The 25,713-nt window shown below is 40.6% G+C and overlaps 1 protein-coding gene across 2 annotated transcripts; it reads left to right on the top strand.

Annotated features, from left to right (window-relative positions):
• Positions 1-23,320: 23,320 nt before the first annotated feature.
• On the top strand, positions 23,321-24,726 carry LOC118252821 (cytochrome c). Of its 2 annotated transcripts, none has more exons than XM_035556507.2 (3): positions 23,321-23,456; positions 23,801-23,977; positions 24,150-24,726. In XM_035556507.2, the coding sequence occupies exons 2-3, from the start codon at positions 23,809-23,811 to the stop codon at positions 24,296-24,298; spliced, it is 318 nt and encodes a 105-aa protein (XP_035412400.1). In that variant the 5' UTR covers positions 23,321-23,456; positions 23,801-23,808; the 3' UTR covers positions 24,299-24,726. The 2 variants fall into 2 exon arrangements, with proteins under 2 accessions (XP_035412400.1, XP_035412401.1); XM_035556508.2 differs by having other exon boundaries at positions 23,382-23,467.
• The last annotated feature ends 987 nt before the right edge of the window (positions 24,727-25,713 follow it).

Below are 25,713 nucleotides of genomic sequence, written 5' to 3'. Positions count from 1 at the left end.
TGTATTGCATATACTTAGCCGCTAGCACATCCATGTGAAGTATCTGATACAGCTTGCATTCAGTGTGAATTAGAGCTACTAATGAATGGAATGGAATGGAATAGGTTTAGTTCAGTTGGAAGGGACCTACAAAAATCATTGAGTCCAACTGCTTGACCACTTCAGGGCTAAAAAGTAACATTTCTCACCCCTCTCTAGAGACTGAGAAAGTTTTTGAAGGCACAAATAACAAATTCTGAAATCAGTGGAAATTAGATGCTAAAGCTTCCACCTGTGACATTGCATATGTTCACTGTCCATATGCCAATCAGTAGTATTTACTGAAGGAACAATGCAGGTATTTGTGTGCAGGCAGCTAAGATTTATATTGTGAGATGCACATGCTGCACGTAACAGCTTCTTTCTTCTCTTGCTGATCAAAACATAATAGACTTGATTCAACCTTCATTAAAGAATTGACAGTCACTGTTCTACTTACTTCTCCTAGTGCCAGTTCACCAAAATAGCATTATCCAGAATAAGGGTGGGTAACTCAGAGCCAAGAAGATAAAGCCAAGTTTTCACTGTTTAAAATACTTCAAGGAACCTTCACCTTTGCTGCTGTTAAAGGGTGTTTTGGGGGATTCTTTCTTTCAGATATAAAAAGTTCAGGGAATCCCTTTCCTGCTTCAAGCTTCTTGGGGGAATACAAAGTGTGCATGGGGGAACTGCATTACCTGTATTGCCAGAAGACCAGAGGGCAAAGGCCAAGTCTCCATGCACATTTGTTAGAGGGCATCAACGTTTTGGTAGTGCTGTTGACCCTTGTCCAAGGTAAGTTAGACAAATAATACAATCAAAATGTTTAAGTGAAGGGATTTTAACAAGAATAGCAATAGACACATATTGGGTTAGACAGCAATCTAGACTGAGACATGCAAATATCTGCGTTCTAGAAATGCAGCAATTTAAGCTTCTACCCTTTTCACAATGCCTGAAATATTAATGTGTGAACATATTGGTACCCACAAATCTCCACAGAGTGTTTCGTTGAAACACTTAAAATTCCAAATTTCCATACTTCATTTATTTTTTGCCCATCATTTGACAATGATTTACTGTTGGCTGTTGTCCCAAACACCCTTCCTGGCCTTTAAAATGTCACTACTGGCCTAATTTACACGAATGCTTAGCATCCACAAATCCCATAGGCATAAAAAATGAAAAGCAGGCACCCAGCTTTTTCAGAAAGCTGTTGTAAAAGCCAAGATCTGTCTTCATCAGACAACAGATGAGGAGAAGAGATCTGGAGTGTGCTTTCTGAGCCAGGGCTCCTTCTCTTGGCCTCTTTGCACACATGGTTTCCTCTTTAACAGCTCCACTGTCACGTCAGCTTTCTGGATGCTCTTTTGCTGCTACTTTTTCAGAAAACCACCACTCAGCCACACATGATCCAGTCAGACCCAGCTCAGCAGTGTGTCTCTCACCATTACTAGCTCTGCACCCACTACACAGCCACCACCCAAGCCCAGCTGAGTTCCAGGCCTGTCTGCCTCCACCGGCCTTGCTCTGTCCAGGCCCTGTTCTTGACTCCAGGTCTGAACACCAAACATGATCCTTGCAGAGAGAAGTTTCACTGAAGATGATAACAGTTCCCATGGGCCCATTGGAGGCCTGAAGCTTCAATTTCACCAGGCACGTGGAGTGCCCACCAGCTTAGGGTTGATACATAATCAGAACATATGGCACCTTGCACACCAAGTCATATTCCCCACCCTTCCCTGCCAGGTCAAACCCTAGCCCAGTGCTTTCTGCCTATAAATACATAAACGAGCTCTCTGGTCCCAAATTGCACTTGAGTTTAGCTTCTCCTTTCTCTTTTCCTGACCTCAACCTTGACCGTAGCCCAGAAGTCTCTGTTGGCCCAGATAAGCTGAATGACTATTGCAGTTATCAGGGGAAAATGTCAACAGACACCCTAAGAGGCCCAGCCTCAAATTCAGTTCATCAGCTTGTCAGTTAAAAACCAAATCCCAGCTCTGACCCTAATCCATGGTCTCTGCCAAGAGATCTAACATAACCAGCTGGCCTTTGCTTGAGTCAACCCCTCAGCCTTGCCTGGTAACCTCTTTGAAAAGGACAACTATAAGTTTGGCTCATTGGCCCTTATAATTTTAAGCCTGCTCATATCCTAAATAACCCTTTCTAGGCCTGTAAAACAAACTCTCTAGATACAAGGGAGTACAGTTCCTCAAGACAATACACAAGTCTACACTCCTGCGGCTGCAACTCTGTTTCTCTGTGAGATGGACACACAGCATATCTTTGCTTCTTCCTCTAGGAGTTCAAAATATAATAGGGTTGATGCCACTTACAGTGAAAACAGTTCCCACAGCTCCTATTGAGTGTTAGGGGTGCATGGTTGGGGGCTATAGGGGCCAAGCTTTCACAGATGGAGATACTCGGCGTTCTCAGGAACTTCAGATTCTGGCACAGGTGCTTGACATCTCTCAAAATTCAGCCCTGCATAATTTAGATGTTGAAACTGTGAACAGATTTCCACACAGGTAGTGTCTATGAGTTTTGGTATTAAGAATTACCTGAAAAATCAAGACACAAACATATACATTGATTTGAATTTTTATGAGCATATAAATATATGAGCATATAAAGCATAAGCATTTTACATTTACATTTTCTCTTTGCACAGAGACCTTCCCATTGAGCAGTACTATGATGTCATCCTGCTGAAAAAAAGTGATGTGCGTATGAATCTGTAATTTTAAACTGTGTGTTACCCAGATTGTGAATTTAGTGAATTTAACAGCAAACTGAATATTCATTCCACTCTGGTGATACTATGCATATGTGATATGAAGTGCACATATGATTTGTGAAATCTGAAGGAACACGTTCTGTAAAAAGGGATAAGCTAATAAATAACAAACAACAGCAAACACAGCTAGAAAAGAAATTCAGAATATGGCATTGTGCCCCTTCAGTTTGGTGTCTTTTCAACAAGGGTCTCTGAATTGGTTTTACAGATCTTCCATATTTATCAACTTGTAATACTCAAAAATACTGTCCTTTCTGCTAGTTAGAATCTAGATTAAATTGAAGTAACTGCAGTAACCATGACACCGTGTGTATTTCAGTCCATTTTTCTGGTATACATATATATATATAGATGCGTTTTAGGAGGAGGGTTGGCAAGGATTGTTTTCCTCACTGCTACTGCCTAAGAGAAAGATTGAGTGAATTTGGATGGGGCTGCACTTCTGCAATCCAACATTTTGCCACTTGATGGCACCAGCAAAACATTTAACATTGCTCAAACCACTGAGATTAATTTAGCTTAAAGTAATTTAAAGTTTAAATGTAAATTCTTCAAATGCAGAAAATGAAAGAAGCTACACCTCTCATGTCAGCATTAATAGCTACAGCACATTAGAAACCTGAGAATAATTCTGTGATTTTTTTTTTCAATTATCTTTATAGGGCTGTGAGGGGTATTGTTTGACCCCCACCAGTCTCCATTTAGCCCCCTTGCATGTGCGGTACCTGCTCCCCATTTTGTGCAGACTCAACACACTCCAGAAAAGCGGGAGAGCTAATTGTAAACAAGCCACAGAAGCTACACAAGGAAACCTCCCACCCTGCTCTTTGTAGTCAACTGCTCTTTGCAGGCTCTTCTTTTTACTACCTCATTACAGTAAGCAGGACAAGAAGAGTTGAATTTGGTTACCTACAAGAGTGCACAAGCCAAGACTCCTTCATACTGGGATAGCATATGGCCTTTACCAGCAATGCACATTAGAGGTACTGGCTGTGCTGCTTTTGCATAATTTGATTACAAGCTACAAGGAAGTAGCAAGTTTCCTTGCAGGTTTCTTCCTGCATATTTCCCAAGCACTTAGTGACAAGAACTGGCCCATGACCTTTTGAAATTGTGCATACACTTCAAGTTTGAGATATACAACAGATGCAGAAACAGGCTCACTCATCCTTTAACACTGATCACTTACATGGGTGTTCGTTTCTTTTACATTGCGTAGCAAAACTGGTTGATTCTGGTTTATTTCCTAATCCATCCCAGAATGGGTTGGAATACCAGAAAACAATTTGGCCCACTGTGACTTGCTAGTCAAATAATTGTCCTGTTACATCACATGTATATTGGTATCCATGAAACAGCAGAAGCACAGGCAGATTGTGGAGTAAAATTTAAAACTGTTCTTTGCACAGGGTAGGAGTGTTTTCAGTAATTCCTAGGCTGCTCAACCTGAAATGCATCTTAGTAAAGGATGCTCTGAGACCTGTTCACTTCACAGCAAGAGTTTTCCTCATGCCAGTTGCTTACCATAATGGAATATCCACATACTCAGGACAGGCACATTTCTGGGGATTTGATTCAGTAAGAGGAAGTAACCAGGAACTGCTGTAACTATATGGCCTTGTGCTGACTATATAAGGAACAAGGAGGTTTTATATAAGCATAGGTTAGACTCTGCCTCCACACATACTCAAAAGTACACAACCTTGGACACTGAATGTTTGATTATTAGCACACTGATGTACTTTCTCCATTATTTTGCACTCACATCTTCATCTGAAACGTGCTGGGTCTCTAAAATATGTTATGGTTTATGTTTCGTTCTGGTTTAAACATTTGTTTCCGTTTAAGATTATATTTTCTCTGTCTTTTAAAGATCTTTACATAGAAGGAAAGAGTGTATCCTTTAAAATGAAAAGTGAAACACATGAAAAAAAATCTGTCATGTGCATAGTTCAAGGTCTTTCAGAGCAAATATTCTTCCTGCTGTCAGAGACTATTAAGCGGTGACAGCCACATAGAACCTTTCCTGAAAAATGCCCATTGAGTGCTGCTCTGCAGGTCTACTTGGGAGCTGTTAATACTCAGTTTATTTACCTTATAGCCTGTGAGGTCTCCTTTGAGCCATGACTGTCTTTTGCGGGAAATGAATTACCAGACATTTGCAGTAACTCTGTACACCTTCATGAGACAACTATGCTTTTGCCTTAAATATGCACCCTACATATCCTTGTGCAGTCCTGCATTAGAATGAATCACTTGGTTTGCACAGATGTATTTTTGCAACTGCATTAGCAGTGGGCTACATGTGCCATCCCTGTCAAATGTACTGGAGAAAAGTAGTTGCCTCCTTCCATCTAAAGGTGTTACGAGTCCTCAAGTTCACATCAAACAAGACCATAAAAATTCTGAAAGGCCTTGAAAAACATCCTTGAGCCATTGCTAGAACCTTAGCAACACACACACACTGCATCAGTGCATTTACAACTGTCCTTCCAAAGACAATTCACACCACCAAAGTTTTGGGTGCATTCAGCAGCACCACAGAATGAATCAAAACTGTGTTTTCTCCACGTGGGTTTTAATCTGCTTTCACTGCATATCATGCCACACAGCAGTTCCATTCCTCTGCTTTTGCCCCAGCTCCCTGAGCCCTGGTGGTTCCCTGACGTGCAGCTCCAAGTGCCCAAAGTGCACTCATTGCTAGGGAAATGGGACAGTGTCCAACGGGACCACTCCCTGGACTTGTTCTGGGGCTTTCTGAACTGGCAGCATAAGTCCCTCCGTCTTGAGCCTGACTTCTTTGACCATGATAGACTCCATATTCTTTGTGGACTGAGCATAAAGGGGCAGATAATGATTACTGAGCAACTGCATTTTGTGTGACACCAGCAGACTCCAGTCTACTAGAAGTTCACTGAAAGCCTCTCAGACCCAAGTCTGGAAAAATTACTACTACTTTCTTCCTTTCCTGTTGGAGCTCAACCTTTCTATAGTGCCATCCATTCTGAGTGGCTTCAGGACTGATAACCCAGTCTGAGTTTTAAAAATGTAAGGGACACTCTAAATAACTGGACACCTTTGAAAATGTAAAGCCTTGCTGGCTGTTACAACGTGAGCTCACAAAGCTTCTCTGAATCACAGCAGTCATGAAAATGCATAGTTATCCTTATTTTATTGGTGCCTCGTGTTATAATGAGAAGTGATCTACAAAGGTATTTAAACAGTTCTGCCATGATAGAGCACAAAGCAGGCTTATTCTCCTTATACTTGCATATTTGTATCAGGAATATGTCCAATGAATGCAATGAAAAATGTAACAATTCACACTGTAACATAATGTGAAGGGAGAATAAACACTAAGAATTTTCCTCGATGTCTAAAGCACCGAGCAATTTCTGTTCTAATTGTAGAAATGGAAAACCAATTAGAAGTATCTATGGAAAAAGCATTTAAAGATTGTTTTTCTGTAAGTGTGGCTATTTCTGTAAAAGCTTTCATTTTTCAAGACAAAGTTTGAATCAGAGTCTCAGACCATTATAACAGTATACAAATGGTTGTCAAAATCCAACACGTAATATTTAAATGCTGTTATCTTTGTAGCATCGCGCACTAAAAGGGAAGCAGATCTTTTGCTTAGCTCAGCTGAGGCATGAGTTATGTTGGCATGGTAATTTGGGAGATGTAGCACTTCTTGGTGATCACACTGAGTCCCATAGAACCACAGCAGAGACGTCACAATGAAATGCACAAATACTGCTTGTTGTATCAGAACAACATGTGAACAAAATTATCTGGCACATGGAAGTTTATCTTCAAAAGAACCATTTCAGTGTGGAAAGAAATGAGCACAGGATTGTACTGAACTTCTTTAGGCACCTTCTGCTAGGGAATGAATCCTGGACATCTCTCTCCTCACTGAGAAATATGAGGGGGTTTGGCAATATGAAGATTTTGGTATATGGCCTGTAGAATCAAGAAAGTTCAGATGAACACCATGCAAATAATAAAGCTTAAGAAAAGATTATCATCAGACAATTTCTCCTACCCATATAAAGACCCTTTCAAGCAAGATCAGGTAATTTAGGCTTCCTCATGAAAAATGTGAGGATTTTACAGCTCTAGGTGAGCCACTTAGATTTTTTACTAGATGATAAGTCCAGTAATAAAATTGTCTTTTTGTTTGTTTGTTTGTTTTTCATTATACCACACAGAACCATTAAGCAAAGTAATTATTATTTTTTTAATCTTAGACATTTTTCTGTCTTGGTACAATCACCAAGAGACTCTTAGCTAGCCTCAGCGATGAAATTCTTGCCCTTTAAATTTAGTGTTTTCTTTTGATTGCTTTTTAAAAATTCATTTGAAGCATAAAATAAGTCTCCATAGTAAAATATAAATAATTTATCAGCATGGAATTAATAAGTACTTTCCCTGCAAGTGTGAATAGGATACGTTTTGTGTTTTGCATTACTGATTTATTTTTACTAATAGCACATGCAGTTGTTAATTAATATGGAGTTTATTACACAGAAGTGTAAGAGGCTAGATTTTTTCCCTCACTCCTTTTAAGAAGACATTCTGCATACCACTTGTTCCAGGCACTGTTTCAGCCTTTGGCACCTAGCAACACCAAACATTTCTCGTGGAATGAGTGATACCAGTAAGAATATTGCCTGCGCTGCTTACACATTGATTTGTCCCTAATCTATATTGATTGCACTGATTCAGATAAAGTATGGGAGGTGCAGATGAAAGTGGGTCATTTCAAGTAACTCACTCTTTTTCTTCCCTAATACAGGCTTCGTAAGCCACCAAGCAGTTTGGCTAAGTAAGTACATTTCACCTTTATTGTACCTTATCACTTCCTTAATGAAATAAAACGACAAGACCTTTCTCTTATAGCCATAATTGCACAGTGTAAGTTTCTTGGCAGTAAGCAGCAGCAAAAAAGCTCTCTCTCAAATGAAGCATATAATGATAGGTTTAGCAGGTTAGCAGTGTTTGCCCAGCACACCCACTCTCCTAACAAATACTGATCTTGCTGACTTGCCTATGGGCTAATTGGGTTTTCTTGGCTGTGTTGTTCATGGCCTCTTTACCCAACGAGAATGAAAGTATGCAAATCTAATGTATGTATAAAGCAGATTTGGGAGAGGGAAGCCTAGGAAGAGCTCAGTTTGGTAAAACAACTTGTTACCTCATGATGGACTGACTCAGGAATGGATGAATTTGGCTCCCAATTAAGGTCAAGACTTTGCTTTCAGCAGCACCTGGGGAAAGGCATTTGCTCTCAGTAAGCTGCTGCATGCAGTTGTGGTAGAATTTAGAAAAATCCAAAAGGGGTGCTATTCTCTCTTAATGGAATAAACCTCATTTAAACCTTTCATTTTCCTCAGAAGCCTTTTATTTTCCTCAGAAGATTCCTGTCATTTCAGGATTTTATTTTTTTTAATTAGTCTGTCATGAAAAACTGAAAGCTGAAAACAACAGCCACAGCAACCTTAGAACTCTCTGTGAAGTCCTGATTCTCAGTACCCCATAAAGCTCTCCAGTTTAGCTTTATCCTTCTTACTCTCATAAATAAATACCTCCTTATACACAAATTTTGATTTCGCATGCTCAAACTCAGCTACTATTAATTTCAATTGCAGCTGCGCAAGAATTGGAAGTTCACATTTCCCTTCCCTTAAGCCACATAACAGTAAACGTGAATTGGTCTGACTGTTTACATACAAAGTTGTGGTTCTTTTCTTGCTGAGGAACAGTATAGGCAATAGAGAAGCAACTCCTGATTCCTTCTTTCTTTAAGCTACTCATGGGAATGCTCTTTCATGCAACACCCCATTAAAAGTGATATTTGTAAGGATGCACCATTTGATTGTGATTATTTTATGGCAATAAATGGTTGGCAACTAACAAAGCCACTGAAGTCATCTGCAGAGCTAACAAGAGTATTAATTATTCTGGTTTTACATCAGTGCCCTAGCCCAATAGTCCTAGTCCTAGTCCAAATGGCAGATGACACTGCTTCCGTTGTGATGGGTTTTCTTCACTCATTACTCTGCCCCCCCCCCCCCCCCCATCTCTTTTCACACTGTTCCTCATGACAGTCTTTCTTTGCTTACCCCTTTCACCTCTGCCGTTTTTGGAGTCTACAGGGAATAAATTTCCCCTGGAAAGATTTCTCATCAATTCTTCAGTCATTTATGATTTCTGGAGTGGGCACCTCTCTCTGCATAGCAATCCTGCCCTGCATTCTATCAAGGGCAGAGTGAATTCCTGAATATGATGATCTCTGATATGGTTTGTGATAGAGTCACGACAATTGTGTTGTTCTGAAAGACTTATTCATACATAATTGTAGCTAACAGGAAGACTATAATGATAGAAGCAAACATATTTACTTGTATTTGGGGTCTGACAGAGGCATCCTTTCTCCATTTTGACTGGGTCCATCTTTAAGCATCAGGGAGAAATTGCTATAACCAACAGACCCACTTCACTGTTGGACTTCACTGTTGAGAGGCATAGCCACTGCGCCTTCGACTGGGGAGTGTCAGTGGCCCGGGTATGCAGTTCTGCAACTTGCAAATATAAATTTAATGATTCTCTTTCATGTAAGCAGACAATATAGGAGCAGGCAAGGGAATGATCATTGTGAATTCATGGTAGGGTACAAGCAAAAGAGGATTAAAGAACAAAGATGTCACCTTCCTGCTTCTTACTTCTCTCCCAGTTCTTGCGAAGTGTCATATTTAATGCTAAAGCTCTGTGAAATGTGAAATAGGGAAATGTGAAATGTGAAATAAGGAAATTTTCTTTCTTTCCATTCATCCTCCTGCTAACTGAAACCAATCCAAGACCACTGTGACTGCCATTTCCCACTTCTCATCCCTACCAGACACACATCTCTAGGTGTGCCATGTTCCCAAACTTCAGCTCACCTGAGGATCGAGACACTGGGATCGATGCAAGCAATCATCAGCCTTTCCACCCCAATATCCCTAGCAATCTTTATGATGTGGTTGTTCTAAGGAAGACCAAAGGTAAGACTGCTCTCTGAGGATTTATCATTTATTCTCTGAGGATTTATCATTTATTCTTGAATCTTATTTAGAAACTCTGCTTAAGTCTTGTGACTCCTTTCTAATGAAGCTCCATACAGCCAGGATCTGAGAATATCAGTGACCAAGCTAAGCATATTGGATTAAATTGGAGCTCTGCATGCTGATTGTTGCATTCTCCATGGGAGATACCTCAGCACTGAGACTGATGAATTAACCTCTGTCTCATATGAAGACCTTGTAGCCCCAGAAGTCAACAGAGCTCTTAAAGATCTTAAGCGTTATTCCCCATAAATATGTATCATTCAGTGTATCTGATACCTTCTGTCAGGCAAATGATTCTTCACAGTCTGAGGGAGTGGTGGGGAAAGGAAAAAAATGCATCAAGAGGGATCAAAAACTAACAAATTCTGGGCAAACGCCATGTCTGCCACACCTTTGCTGAGGACAAAAGTTACCCCTGAAAGAAGTTCTGAATGATTTAAAATATTTTACCACCATACAGATGGTGGAATGAGGTCTAGAATGACATAGTAACTGATTTTTACAGAACACCATGTAAGCCGTTGTGACGTTATTTTTTATCCCCAGCAGAATTTTGTCCTGGGAGTGGCTTACATAATGCATCAGATGAAAAATTTTGCTTTTCCTTGGGGACAGTCTACTGCATTGGGATTCTGACAGGTAGTTCATTCTGGATGACTCTGCTGATCACTGGCATAAACTGATGAGCAGTCTTTAGCAGCTGTTGACCACAGAGGCTCGGGGGAATTTGGGACAGCAGAAAGCCAGCGCCACGGCACTGCTCCTCAGAAGGGGTTTTACAGTAACTGTGTGGAACAGAAGAAGCACACACTGGTGTGTCTAAGAAGCTCTTCAGTACTGTAAAAGATGATAACGTTAAGTAGTAGGTTAATTTGCACTAATGAGCTGCCATTCCCAGTCACTGCCAGTACTGTACAATTACGTATATAATTGGATATATGAGCCATTTTTTTTGTGGGGTACTTGTACACCCAAACCAAGTATCTCTCCACAGAACATATAATGCCAGGAGTAGTCATTTTCAGTCGCTTTTCAATGATCATTTTTCAATGTAAGAAACACTAATCACATATGCGGAGGTGGGTTTATTGTGACTACAAAGCCTATTTTTGCACAACAGAAAGATCATTGGAGGCCAAGATCTATTTCCAGTAAAGCTTAGCAGGTTCGGAATTACTAGCTAAGGGGGCAGCTACTGCTGGCACTCAGAAAAAACTTTAACTGCATTTGCTGTTCCCTCCGTATGGTTTGGTTTCCTTAAAGATCAGGATGCTCCACTCCTCACTGACTGAAGCAGAAATCTCTGGTTAAGTACAGATGACGCAGATCACATGTGGGTGACTTTTACCACTGGAAGGTTATGTTTAAAAATTTTCACAGCAAGGTTATGTTTAATTTTTTTTGCCCTTTCTACATCTTGCTTCTACAAAACTCAGTAATTATTATGTAGTCAATGACAGAACCAGGGTTGGAAACAAAGCTCTTGCAAGCATACACTGCAGTTTCATTTTTATCAGACATCTAGAATAATTCAGTTATTCTGCTGAAGGTGACAATATGAGTACAAAACCAGCCTCACAATTCATTAAACTTTATTGTTTGCTGTTGTTGTTTGTAAAAATCATGCACAGAAAATGCAGTATGAATCTGCTGGTGTGTGAATTAATCCAAAGCTCCTACAGTTGGTCATGGGCATGTGTCAGTCAGCTCTATCAGGGGTATAAGATCCAGCCCTCAGCAACTTGTCACCACCATCCCCTCTGCCTGAGACAACTATCTGGTGGTGAAGATGGTTTCTACTGTCCTTCAGCCTAAACAGTTGTTAAACAGCTGTTCTCTTCCTACAGGGATATAGCCTGAAGTTTGATGACAGATAAAAGCCGTGAAGAATGTAGGAAAAGACAGTGGTAAACAAAGAAAGATACAGCCTTTGGAGACACACAGTCTTATGAATGTGGCAGGGGAAAATCAAAGTGGCAGTCCATTTTCAGGCTGTTATTGTGACTGCAAAAGAAACTTTATATAGCATGTAATGTTCTGCCTTGGTGTGGCTACCATGCATAAGTTGATTCCAAGTTCTTTGAACTGAATTCAAATGAATTATGTGCCTGTTAAATCTTCCTATTTGAGCAGAAATACTGTACTGAAGATTTTTATTAGCATTTTCTAATATGCTAATTTAGCATACTAAGCATACTATGGGAGGGATATTTTAAACTTTTAAAACATTATTTTTCTATGCATTTGGTTTATGCCTTACCTGTTTCTTCTTATCCTTCACCTTCCTAAGTTTGCTGAGGAAAAGGGTCAAATATACTATCCAAATCCAATATACAATCCAAGATGGTGGCCCCTAATTCCACTTTTAAAGAGCTAGAACATAACCTCTCTCCAAGAACAACCAACATGCTACGAAACACTCAAAGGGCCCAGGGGATCACAACCTACAGTCGGAACTTCACAGGTAAGCAATTTTTTTTTTTCATTTACTTGGAATAGCAACGAAAGACCACAAGATGTCACCCTCTAATTCTCCCTAAAAAAAATAAAATAATTTTTTTGTCATTTAGTAACAAAGGTCACAAAAACCGTAAATTATCTGAGATTTTTCAGGGGTGCTGAGTGCTAATTTTCATTTTCCTAACTGATAAAAACATGTGACAATAAAATATGTCTCCATTAAGGAAGAGGTCCTATGAATCCCCTTATACTGCATGACTGTATCATGAAAGCAGTTGGCAGACTAACTGGAGAACTAGGTACAGACGTGGAACGTGGAAGTACTGCCTTTACTAAAAATCTGATGCTTTCACCACAGTAATATTGACAAGAGTATTACCAGATTCAACTAAAAGAATTAAGCCTTCCCTTTAATAATACTTAAATGCAAGGCAAGAATCATTCTAAGAGAAAGGCTAAAGTTCAGTATACTAAATCACTCCTGACAGAGCTGCCTGACAGAACTTATGTCATGGATTACTGATTTGTTCAGGGTATGAGGTGCTGGGGGTAGGTCACGGTGATATCTGCATATTTTTTTTATCTTATCATTTAAAGTTGCCACCAACTCATGACAGCAATTCAAAGGACCTTTTGCCTTGGAAAGTAGAAGTAATAGTCTCCATAAAATGAGTTGGCAGCTCTTATGAACCATGCAGTAGTGCAGAGACTGAAACATACTGGCTAGACGTTTAGCTGGTGTTAATCAGCACAGCTCCACAGCTCCACATCAGCTTATTGTCTTTATTGCACGTTGCTTTATTTGATAAGTGACTTAGTATCTATCATTGCAGACTCCTATGTCCTTACTAACTATACCAGTTTAAGTTTGGCAGAGTTCCTGTGATTCATCCTTCTCCATTTATGTGAGTGGTTTGCTTTTTTTTTTCCCTAAGGATGCATCAGTAACATTGCCAAATTCTATTCCATTGCAAATACTTACTTTTAAGAACATAGGCATGAACATAGATAGGGAAACTCCATGCTTATTGTCTTCAAAAATTTTGACAGTCACTGTGGCCTGTATGAAAGTCTAAAAATACTATTTTATTAAATGCTACCCATGCAAACAAAGCATAACATTGTAGATACGAATAGCAAATCAACTTGTTTTGCTTTTTGCTAATGCATCATTACCTGTAATGGCTTAAGCCCTTTCAGTGACACCTGCACATTGTCATGCTGAGTACGTACACAGTTATAATTGTTACCAACTAAGCAATTTTGCATGTAAAACAGATTCCTGCTCACCCTTTCACAGCACTGCTGGCTTTACAGTACTTGCAGTTTCAAATTTCTTTGTCTCTAATGCCTTCATATGTGATTGCACAAATATATGAGAAGCAGGGCAGCCAACGTAAGATGCTGTCATTTTCTTTTTTTATAGTCAAAAAATTGCCCTGGATAAAAAGTCCCCAAATTGTTGTGTTTTTTTTTCTATTTTTTTTAATTCCAAGAAATTAAACCCCTTCTGAAATGGTATTTACAAGTCTTTGATAACTGAATCGGAAAAGTTGTCTGGCTTTTTCTCCAGCATGATGAAGAAACAAATGTTTTGCTTTGTGATGATGAAAACTTCAAAGAACACCTTCAACAGCTTGTCTCTGGAAATGAAAATCCAAACAAGCAGCTTACATTAATTCAAAACAGAGCAGTTTTATTGTCCTCTGGCTTCCAAAGTGTGATCAGTAGAGGCCATGCTGATTTACCTGAGCAACATTATTCCACTTAAAAGATACATACATTAAATATCAAAAATTTGGACTGTTCAGCACAGTAATTGCTGAAGTCCACTCTTTGGGTACAGGACTCAAACATACTTTGTATGAACAGTCCCTATACAATGTAGCTTTGACTCTGCACTCATATCTGAAGCCTGGACATGATAAATGACAGATACAGGGTAACAACATTCAAGCAGTGGTGCATTGCCTATGTCATTGATGAAGACATTGAAAAGCACCAGTCCCAAGACAGACCCCTGAGCAACACCACTCGTCACTGGCCTCCACCTGGACATAGAACCACTGACCACTACCCTCTGGGTGCAGCCATCAAGCCAACTCCATATCCACTGGATGATCCACCCTTCAAATCCGTACCTTTCCAATTTAGAGATAAGGGTGTTGTGTGGGACCACGTCAAAAGCCTTACAGAAGTCCAAGTAGATGGCATCAGTTGGTCTTCCCTTGTCAACTGATGCAGTCACTCCATCATAGAAGGCCATCAGATTGGTCAGGCTTAATTTGCCCTTGGTGAAGCCACGCTGGCTGTCTCCGATCACCTCCTTGTCCTGCATGTGTCTTAAAATTGACTCCAGGAGGATTCATTCCATGATCTTGCCAGGCACAGAAGTAAGGCTCACCGGTCTGTAGTTCCCCGCGTCTTCCTTTCTACCCTTTTTAAAAATAGGAGTGATGTTTGCCTTTTTCCAGTCACCAGGGAAATCATGGGACTGCCATAATTTTTCAAATACAATGGAGAGTGGCTACATCAGCCAATTCCCTCAGGACCCTGGGATGCATGTCATCAGGTCCCATAGACTTCTAGTTGTTAAGTTGCGTCAGGAGGTCCCGAACTGGCTCTTCACTTACAGTGGGAAGGACTCTGCTCCCCAAGCCCCTGCCTAGAGGTTTGGGGACTCAAGAGACATTGGAAGCCTGACCACTAGTGAAGACTGAGGCAAAGAAGTTGTTAAGTACCTCTGCCTTCTCAATATCTGTTGTTAGAAGTTCTCTGTCTTCATTTGTCGGAGGCGATATGCTCTCCTTAGTCTTTCTTTTGCGGCCAATGTACCAGTAGAGCCCCTCCTTGTTATTCTTTGCATCCCTCACCAAGTTAGGTTCTGTCAGTGCTTTGGCTTTCCTGATCCCATCCCTACACGTCCGGAAAGTGTTTCTGTACTCTTCCCAGGACACATGGCCCTGTTTCCAAAGTCTATGCATTTCCTTCATTTGCCTAAGTTTGACCAGCAGGTCCTTTTTCAACCATGCCAGTTTCCTACCTTCCCTGCTTGATTTATTGCATATGGGAATAGAGAGCTCTTGTGCTCTAAGGAAACTACCCTTAAAGAGTTGCCAGCTCTGATCAGATCCTCTGTCCCTAAGGACTGTGTCCCAGGGGATCTTGTCCACTAATTCTTTGAACAGCTGGAAGTTGGATCTTCTGAAGTTCAGGGTGCTGACTTTGCTCTTAGCCAGGCCCATTTCAGTCACTGTTTATACTATCATACTGTTTAGAAGACCACAAACTGGAAAACAGATGCTTACAGAAAAAAACGAGATGACAGCACAATCTAATTATATCCATTTGCATCTTGTGCCTAGGGATGGAGCAGAATTATTTTGTCTTTTCCAAAGCATAAAGACCAACTCTAATCTCTCTATATGGCAGGGCAGTAATGACTGTCTGGACTGATTCCCTTTGCCAGCCTGTTTTGCATACTGTCAGTGAAGTAGTGGCCGGCCAAGAGTGACAAAGTTCTCACACTTGGCACAGTACTCCAAGTTCCTAGGAATAATGCTTCCCTCATTTTCCACAATGTGAGGCAGTAAAGATAGACACATGACTGAGTAAATTTCACTATTCCCAGAAAATGGTTACACCAATCCCTGCTAAAATAAGACACTTAAATTACAGTGTTAATTCTGTTCCTTCCTCCATTAGAAAGAAACATTTCTGTCTAGTATCTCTCAAGTGAGACCTCTTGAAGGGCGCACTGCACGTTTACTTCAAGGTCGACGTCCCCACGAATCTATTCTGCAAGAACAGTGCTCCTGCCAGGAGCAGGCCCAACTGCCTCGCCGGTGTTACCAGAAAGATCGTTATCTGGATACAGGGCTGCCAATAAACGAATTTCAGAAAATCGCTGACACGTGGCAAACAGAAGCACTGTACAAGAGGCAGTTTTCAGGAATGTCTGAACTTGAATCCCTTCCAAAATCTGCACATTCCCTTTCCTGTGAAGATTTCAAGCCCAAACATTTGGACCAACATACAGTATGGGAAAACCCAGTTAGCCTAAATAAACCAGTCTTACCACAGGATGTAAACAGCGAGGGAAGAAGAATTGAATTGCACAACCTCTGGTATCAAGAAGCAAGTTAGCCTGCATGGAGACCAGAGAGGCAAATAGAGACAGCACTGCCTGAATGGATCCCTGGCTATGAGGTTCTTGAGCGCCAGACAGCACTGCTGGAGCTGCAGGATTCCTTCTCTAAGACAGCAGCACTAAAGCATTTTCATGATTCTATAAATGGAGAGACAAAAGATCTCAGAGATAACATTACTGAGGGAAGGAGACACAAATTCTATGGATTCAATGCTTTTTATTTCCATAACTGACACATTCCCTGGTCTTTTTAAAATACTAACAAATAAAAAGTAATTCAATATAACATGTCTATTCTTGTGTACTGGTTATGGCTGAGATAATTTATTGTCTTCATAATAGCTCACGTGGTGCTATGTTTTGCATTTGTGATGAAAATACTGTTGGTAACATCAATGTTTTAGTTGTTGCTGTGCAGTGCTTGCACAGAAGTAAAGGATTGTTCTGCTTCTCATGCTGCTGTGCCAATGAGGAGGCCAGGGGTGCACAAGCTGGTAGGGGACACATGAACGACAACAACAACAACAACAAAATCACCAAACGCATTATTTTTAAACATCTTAAGTCCTGTTTGCAAAGCCTTTCAAAAATAAGAACAGTGCAGTGAAAAGTTTATTGGAAAACCACCTCATGGATTACCAGCTGGTTTTGCAAAAGGGATGCAAACAATAAGTTTAAACTGCTGTTTTCTGTGAGCTAGGAGATCAGTATCACTGTTACCAAAAATTCAGTAACATAATTAATATTGGTTCAACGAATACCTTAAGGAGCTAGAAGCCAGGTGGTGATTAGGAAAGCAGAAACAGCACATGTGCATTTCTTTTTGTTTGTTTGTTTGTTTGTTTTAACTGGTTAATTAAAAGAGGGATTATTCAATTGTTTCACAGAGAGGACCTGAAGAAGGAGCACAGTACCTTTCTACTTTTATCAAGACTTTCTTCATTGCAGCCTTCTAAGTTGTCCCATTGAGAGATCAGATATATTCCCCTCTCCCTTCAAGCAAATTTTCAGTGTTTAGGGTTATTAAAATCAGGGTTCAGGATTATTAAAATCAGGGAATTTGTTACATAACAAGAAAGACATGAGAAACTGAGCTTCTTCTTTCTGGAAAACAAACAAACAAACAAACAAACAAACAAGAAACAAATAAAATAGAAACTACAACTTAGTGACAAGTATATAAAATATACTTGCTACAGATAAGTCCTATCAGTCCTATCAGTCATTTGTATCATATGTCTATAAGTACCATAACGAAAATTTTTGTTTGATCAAACTCATAAGATCAAAATAAGGAACTTGGGAAGCACATTCTAATTTACTTGTTTAATTTTCTGCTTGGTATATGTGGAAGGCAAAGAGCTTAGTATCATTTAAAAAAAAGGCTTAGAGGCAAATCCTTGGAGCATAAGAAAAACATTCGCACTGCTAATAGATTTGGTAAGTGTTCTCAGTGCTATGAGACCATGCTTTAGGATAACAGGCTCATCTTCACAGAATCACAGAATTGAAGGGGTTGGAAGGGACCTCAAGAGATCATCGGGTCCAACCCCCCTGCCAAAGCAGGTTCCTTAGAGCAGGCTGCCCAGGTAGGCGTCCAGACAGGCCTTGAATATCTCCAGAGAAGGAGACTCCACAACCTCCCTGGGTGGCCTGTTCCAATGCTCCGTCACCCTCACCGTGAAGAAGTTCTTTTGCATGTTGGTGCGGAACTTCCTGTGCTCCATTTTGTGGCCATTACCACTTGTCCTGTCCCCACAAACCACTGAAAAGAGGTTAGCCATGTCCCTTTGTCTCTCACACTTCAGGTATTTATAAACATTGATAAGATCCCTTCTCAGACTTCTTTTCTCCAGGCTGAACAGACCCAGGTCTCTCAGCCTTTCCTCATAGGGGAGATGCTCCAGGCCCCTGCTACAGATGAAATTCTTCAAACCATTTGATTCATTAAAATGAAAAGTCATTCAAAAATAAATTAAAAATGTGGTAATTTGACTGATTTCTTGCCATCTATAAACAGAAATTGAGGCCACTGGATATTAGTGCTCTTGTAGTATGTTTTTGTCAAATGGAATCAGACTCTCTCAGACAATGCTCAAGGACATTTATTATACCTCTTTTAGTCTAAGCTTTCCAGTAAACCCTATCAAACTACACAATAACATGAGATTACATTTAAAGTTAAAACATAATAGACTTCAAAAAAAGGACACCCTTTCATTTGTCTTTTAATTCGGTAGCCCTTAATTTTAAAGTTATTTTCCAAAACCTACAAAAAAAAACAAACACCTGTTTTTAAGAAAAGCTAAACTTCTGACAAATTGCTAGGTCCTGAATCTCTGATATTTGAAAGTCCCTGTGAGTTAAATTAAGTAATTTTGGACTTGAGTCCAGAAATATTCTTTTTTTTTTCCTTTTTTTTTTTTTTTCTAATCACTATCTTAAATCATCTACGTTTTTATGCTACTTTCACTATGTGAACTGGTTTGCAAGGATTTTGGATGACTTTTCTCATACTATAGCAGAAATTGATTCAGTCCTATCCTGTGACAACTCTTGCATCTGGAAGTCCTCTCCTGCTGTTCCATGCTCCATTACAAATTACCTGACTTTATGCATTTATGTTTTGTACCCGCTACTCCTCTATGCTCATCCTGACCAGACATCACTGCTGTTTTTCCTGCTTCAAACTAAAAACTGATAACAGAGCAGTTGTATTCCATGCTTCTGCCTACGTTATGTTGAGGTCCAAGACCTCGTTATACTCTTCAGTCACTCTATAGGTAATTCAACCTCTATCAGTGTATAAGCAAGTACTAGAAAAAATGCTTGAGTGAAGCAGTCTACTTGAGTTAACGTTCACAGTCAGAGCTCTGTGACCATTTTAAGTTGATGAAGAGTGACTCTATCCTGGATCTTCTTAATCTACCCAGCTCCCCACAGGCCAGCTATTGGGAATGGCACAGAGATTTCTACCTGCCCCAGTCCTGGAGATTCTACTAAATGGCTATAAAATGCATACCCATGCTTGTAATATAAATCTGCGGCGTGAAAGAGAGGACAAAGTACTTCAATATTTTCACACCTGTTAAACTCATCAGTAAATTTAACAGTCAGTAAGTTATTGCATTATAATGGTTGTGCGATTGATTCAGCTAGGAAATATGTTGGCAATTTTCCAGCTGCCCACTCTGCTTTGCACATTGCCTGGATCGGTTGGCCTCTCCGCCTGCGTTACCTGTTTTCTGCCCCACGGTCAGAACTGTGCTATGTCCCACTTTAAAGGTGTATTAGTTTAAATGTTAATTCAATCACACTTGGCCCATTCGGTTTTTTGATAACTTATCACAGTGGTGTGCACGGTGGCCTGCGCTTAACTGGGTTCGAAAACAATACCCTGGCTTGGCAATTTTCAGCCTCTCTGTACACCTGAAAGCTCTTATAGTGGGATACTCCTTCTCTCTCCCCTAATGTCACATAGTTGCATCTAGAAAATTGACTCTATAAAACCAGAGGAACAGCAGATATAAAGAGAACTCTAAGCTCTGCCTTCATCTGCTAAGATCAAATCCATCAACTGCACTCTGCATCCTTAGGTGCAGAAAACATTTCTATATACCGCTCCCAAACATTTTTATCTTCATAGCATAGGCATGTGACAATACAGCAGCAGTTATTTTTATTTTGACAATACTTTTTGTCTTTCCAATAATGGAAAATATGCATCGAATGCAATCCAGATATTCAGTTAAATAATGCACGTCATTTACAACAACAACAAAAAAAAGAAAACATCACAATGTTAAGACAACTGCACAAAGCAAAAATACGCTGCCACAAGAAATGACTATAATCAGAACTTAAAATACAACCAGGACTCATTTGATAAAAATTTACACAATAGTATATATTATGCACATATTTAGCTTTTGTCTTAAGAAGGAGCCTAATACGTAGACCTTTAGCAATTGCAGTATCTCAGAGATGACACTGCCTTTCCAGCTGGTCCAAACAGTAGTTCATTTGCCCTCTACATCTCAGACTGTGTACAACACAGCAAGCAACAAACATTACAGGCACAGCTTTTATCAGGAGTTTTCACTCACTCTATGTCTTCCATCTTTGTCCCTCACCCGTATAGGGTACAGCTGAACAGGTTCCTGTCTTCCATCCGAATTTCCTGTGAAACACACAATAAATATAAGGTCATCAGTATATTTCAAATGACAGGACTTGTACCCTAACAGTGTTGAAAAGTAACCCTCAGAGCACACGTTGGCCACTGCAGAATATTTTTGAAGAATTTTTCAAGCCCGGGCCAGATTTGCTTTTTCATGTTGTTAAACCAGGCTTTGGCAAATTATGCAGAGAGATACTCTGAATGATTTAAAAAGCAAAGACAAAACAATCCAGGTCCTCTGAACAGCCTAAAATAATAATAAATCCTAACAGTAGAAAGTAGCCAGTATTGTTTTGTGACCTGGCAAGATTTATGACTCAGGGTACAGATATGTCTTAAAACCAGTGCACACTACTGTGACGATAGCACAAATCGCTGACCCACCAACACTGAATGATGTCAATACAAGGAACTGGTTATAACATATTTATTGAAGACCACACAAGAAGTTTATCACAAAACTGAAAAATAAACCATACTTTCCCAAGTTCCAGCCTAGTCCTGTAAGGCCTTCTTTCTTCTATTATCTGCAGTGTACCTCTTAAGAGAACCGGTTGGCTGTTTTGCTACATTTTCTTTAATACTGGACTTCAGTGCATATTTGGTTTATCTTTCTTTCCTTCAGGACAGAATTTCATAGCAATAATTTTGGCTGCAAAAGAACCATTGTTCTAGTTTATAATGATCTGAGGTAGTAAAAATACAAAGGCATTTCAGGTGTAACCACAGGGAATAACTGACAGACTAAAACACAAATGTTCCAGGCAAATCACATCAAAGCAAACATTTCAATTAATTTTAATACATGGGAAAGTAATTGTGCATTGAAAATGAGTCAATTTAGTTTACTCCTGCAATGCAAAGCCACAAAAGCCCTGACTTTGTCTTCTGCATTGCCTCTAGATATCCCACAATATATTCTGTCCTACAATATAACTTCTACAAACAATACAGTATGCAAACCCATGAATATTGCATTTTGTAATATTTACACCTTCACAGAATGGTACTGCATCAAAGCAGCTGGCAGTCACTCACACAGCAGCATCTGCGTGGTCAGGTTTAAGGCAGATATTAGAAGATAAGAAATGAACTTTTATAAGAAAATAACAGTTCATTTTACAGACTGATCTTTGGTATATCCACCTTTAGCACTCAAAGCCTCCCAGGTTCAGTATCTTCCCTGAGAGCATTTCATTATTTCATATATTTAACAAAACCAGATTCAACTTTCTTCAATCAAGCCACAGTTTTCAAAAACAGCTTACCTGAGGAAAAAAAAATATATATATATATTAAAAAAAAAAAAGGAAAGAAAAGAAAATTGCTACAATGTCCTTCCACATGCATCACAAGGGGTGACTGTGAAGCTCAACATGCAATGCCTAGTATGGAGTATACATTTTTAGACACCAAAAACTAAAAGAAATGAAGGGAATTAGAGATGCCTGAAGTATGCATTCTATGAAGAAAAGCAAATCTTTTGAATTGATCTCAGTAATTAGTGTACATCAAGTCCTTAAAGAAGCTTGCATCAGACCACATCAAGTGCTTAAAGAAACTTAAGAATTTACACCACTGTGATTTCTTAAAGCAGCTTAAAAGGCACTTTCTGCTCTTTCTCTTTTAAAGATAAAAGAGGCCAGGGGTCATGCGAGGAGTCTTGTGGTATTAAGTTACATACATCTGATACCTGAAGTCATATGAGACACGCAACCCTTATCAAAAAAAATACAGTCTATCGTGCTTGCAACAATGGTAAAAAGTCTAAAAACGTGAGTCAAGTGCAGTATGAAGGTTAAAAACCAAATGGCAAATAAAGTAATGTCTTTATCATCTAAAAGACAGCGTCTTTAAATTTAAGTTAGCATATTTTCAGTCAACCTCATAACTCTGGGAGCCTGGTTTGAGGTCTGAGTTTGGCAACAGGAGGTCAAGATGCCGTTTTAAGGTAATTCCCTTGCACGTGTAACGTTACCCTGCTCCCCACGAAGCAATGAATTTAACTACATCATAAGCAAATGAGTTTTATTATGGTAAGTTTACAGTTGAGGGCACCGTTAACTGCTAAAGCTTTGCAGCAGACCGACATGGTGTACGTGTATTTAGTATGTGCTGAGCGGTAAAACGCTAGAAAGTGGACAAAATTATGTGTGACGCTCCAGGCATGACAAGTAGCGGATAAAAACGTGCCCCCATCAAACGAGGAGTGATAATGTGCTTATACAATTACTATACGCTCCTGCACGCCCCGCAGCGCCCCGCAGCGCCCTGAGGCACGGCCCAGACCTCTCTTGGGGTCCCTTCCCCCTGGCAACCGAGGGGCGGGGCCGGCCGTTACGTCACGGCCACCGCCCTGACCACCCGCTCGGGGCGCCGCGCGACCTTTGCGTCGCCTTCCGCTGTGCGCATGCGCCGGGCGCCTGCCCCCTTTCCCCGCGCGTTACGTGACAGCGCTCCGCACGGCGCCTTCCGCAGGAAGCGCGAGGCAGCCCTCCCGGCCGCAACCTATCCCGCTAGCCTGCGGCGCCGTGATATTAACATTGACAGACAGGCGCTCTAACCAATCAAAAGTCCGCCAGGGGGGCTCTGATTGGCTAGCGCGCCAGAGTGGGCGGGCGGTAGGTTGCGGCGCGGTTTGGCTGCACCGACACCGGGCTACATAGGGCGGAGTCCGGCGTGTCCTTGGGCAGACGCCGGGCGCTGCGGGGCGGCCGGGGAAAGGCGGTGGCGGCGGGGCAGGTGCGGGGCAGGTGCGGGGGCCGAGGCCTGCGGGGGAGCTGGGTCTAGGCCTGGCGGGCCTGGGCTCCGCTTCCTGCCGCCGGGGCTGGAGTCTTGGCCCGGGCCTGGGCGCTGCCGTGTCCCGGCGGGACCGTTAAGGACCGTTAGGGCCGGCCCGGGGGGGGCTGGCTGTGTGTAACGTTCAAACCCAGCGGGTACCGCTTGAGTGTAGGCGTTCAGGGCAGTTAGTGGGTGCGCGGGCCGCGGATGTGGTGTTGGGAGCCAGCACGGGTCCCGGCAGAGCCCCCGTGAGGGAATTGACCTTGGTGTTGGCGCGCTGACCTCTCCGTGTGTTCCCGCTCTAGCGCTGAAGATGGGGGACGTCGAGAAGGGCAAGAAGATCTTCGTGCAGAAATGCTCCCAGTGCCATACGGTTGAGAAGGGAGGCAAGCACAAGACCGGACCCAACCTACACGGCCTGTTTGGGCGCAAGACTGGGCAGGCTGAGGGCTTCTCGTACACAGATGCTAATAAGAATAAAGGTAAGCGTAAAGCTGCTTCTCTGGGTTACTGGGGACAAAAACTTGATGATAGTCTTAGAAGTATCAAAGTTTTAAGTATCTGTCAGAAAGTAAAGTAACATGGAGGACAAGGAAAGAAATGTTTCACTTCTGACGGCTCCAACCATCTTTTCTTTTTTTTTCTTCTTTCCAGGTATCACCTGGGGTGAGGATACTCTGATGGAGTATTTGGAAAATCCAAAGAAGTACATCCCAGGAACAAAGATGATTTTCGCGGGTATTAAGAAGAAGTCCGAGAGAGCAGACTTAATAGCATATCTCAAGGATGCCACTGCGAAGTAGAAGTTATCTGCTGCTTTATTTATTTCACAAAGGAGATGGCAATGGAAATATCTGTGACAAGATTGGTTTTTAAACATTCTATTTTTACATGTACCATGTCTAACCTTAAAATTGGTCTTACCCATCAGATAACGTTGCTCATGGTGGGATGCTGGACTACACGCTTGTTTGGCAGCCACTAACTTATGTAAACTATGTAATTGGATTAATTTAAATGAATATAATGTTCAGTCATTCTTGATCATGGAATTAAAAAAAAAAAAAAAAAAAACACTTCTGGCCTCTTCATTGTTTAAAAAAAAAAAAAGCATTGAATGAGTAATTGTTAGTAGTATAACAGGTTTGGCAGCCTAACTCTTCCAGATGGAAAAGGAGGATGGGCCTTAGCATCTTCCACCGTAAGTCTGTGACATTACTTTAAAGATTTACTTAAAAAAATTAAAAAATATTTTTCTAAGTTTGATCAGTACAAGGTGTTATGGTATATATTAATCTGTCTAAAGCTTGGAATAAGAATACAATTTCACTTTCTTACTAATTGTGAAATGGTAACTGTGCTCAGGCACTTTTATCTAGGGGAAGCATGTTACTTGATTTATCTGGACTTTGACAGTTGCATGCACCAGTAGAGTATAACTCCAGAAACCTCTTCATTTTTGTAAACGTTGTTGAAACCCTGTGTTCAGTAAGTCTTCAGAAAACAGCAATTTGTAGTGTAATGAAAGAAAAACATGATGTTCTGGAAAGATAATAACTAAAGACCAAGTTGAGAGTTAACAAAATCTTATTTCAGCAGAAGCGCTAACCTGAAATCTACTGTTAAAAGCAACTTCTGATGAAGAGGTACAGGAATAAATGCAGTGGTAGACTAAAAGGAAACAGTCTTCCTCTGTGCCTGCCTGGAGCCTATATCACTACAGAAGGTTCTGTTTCATGTGTAAAGCAGTATTTTAGCATTTTAACTGGTTTTTTTTTTCAAATTAAGTGAATTGTTCAGCTGAATGTATTTACTGTGTATCAACAGTAAGGCACAACTTGGAGTGATCAATCTGATAAATTAAAAGTATTGAAAGTTTTGTTCGCTGTGTGTGTCTGAAATTAAGTGAGAAACAGTGGGGGAAAGAGGAAAGTTGGGTGTCTGGCTTTGTCATTACAAGACAAGCAAAAGCTCAGCATGAAAAAAGTAAATGCTAATGGAGCTAGTGTGAAAAGTACTCAGTGTGGCAAAGTTAGAAAGTATTTCAAACTAGAACCAGCACAGCTAGGCTATCCTACCTGTTTTTTAACACTACTTTTGTTGCACTTCCCAAATTGGATGGAGTGGAAAACTCAAAATAGCATGAAAGCTGTAGGTGTGCTGCAGAATTGATATTTCTGAGTTATGTCAGGTAGAACAGCATGCTTAACGATCAAGT

The sequence above is a fragment of the Cygnus atratus genome, chromosome 2 (assembly GCF_013377495.2).
Source record: "Cygnus atratus isolate AKBS03 ecotype Queensland, Australia chromosome 2, CAtr_DNAZoo_HiC_assembly, whole genome shotgun sequence".
In the NCBI taxonomy this organism is placed as follows: domain Eukaryota; kingdom Metazoa; phylum Chordata; class Aves; order Anseriformes; family Anatidae; genus Cygnus; species Cygnus atratus.
The sequence above is the reverse complement of the archived record's forward strand: the minus strand, read 5'-3'. Positions and strand labels throughout refer to the sequence as shown.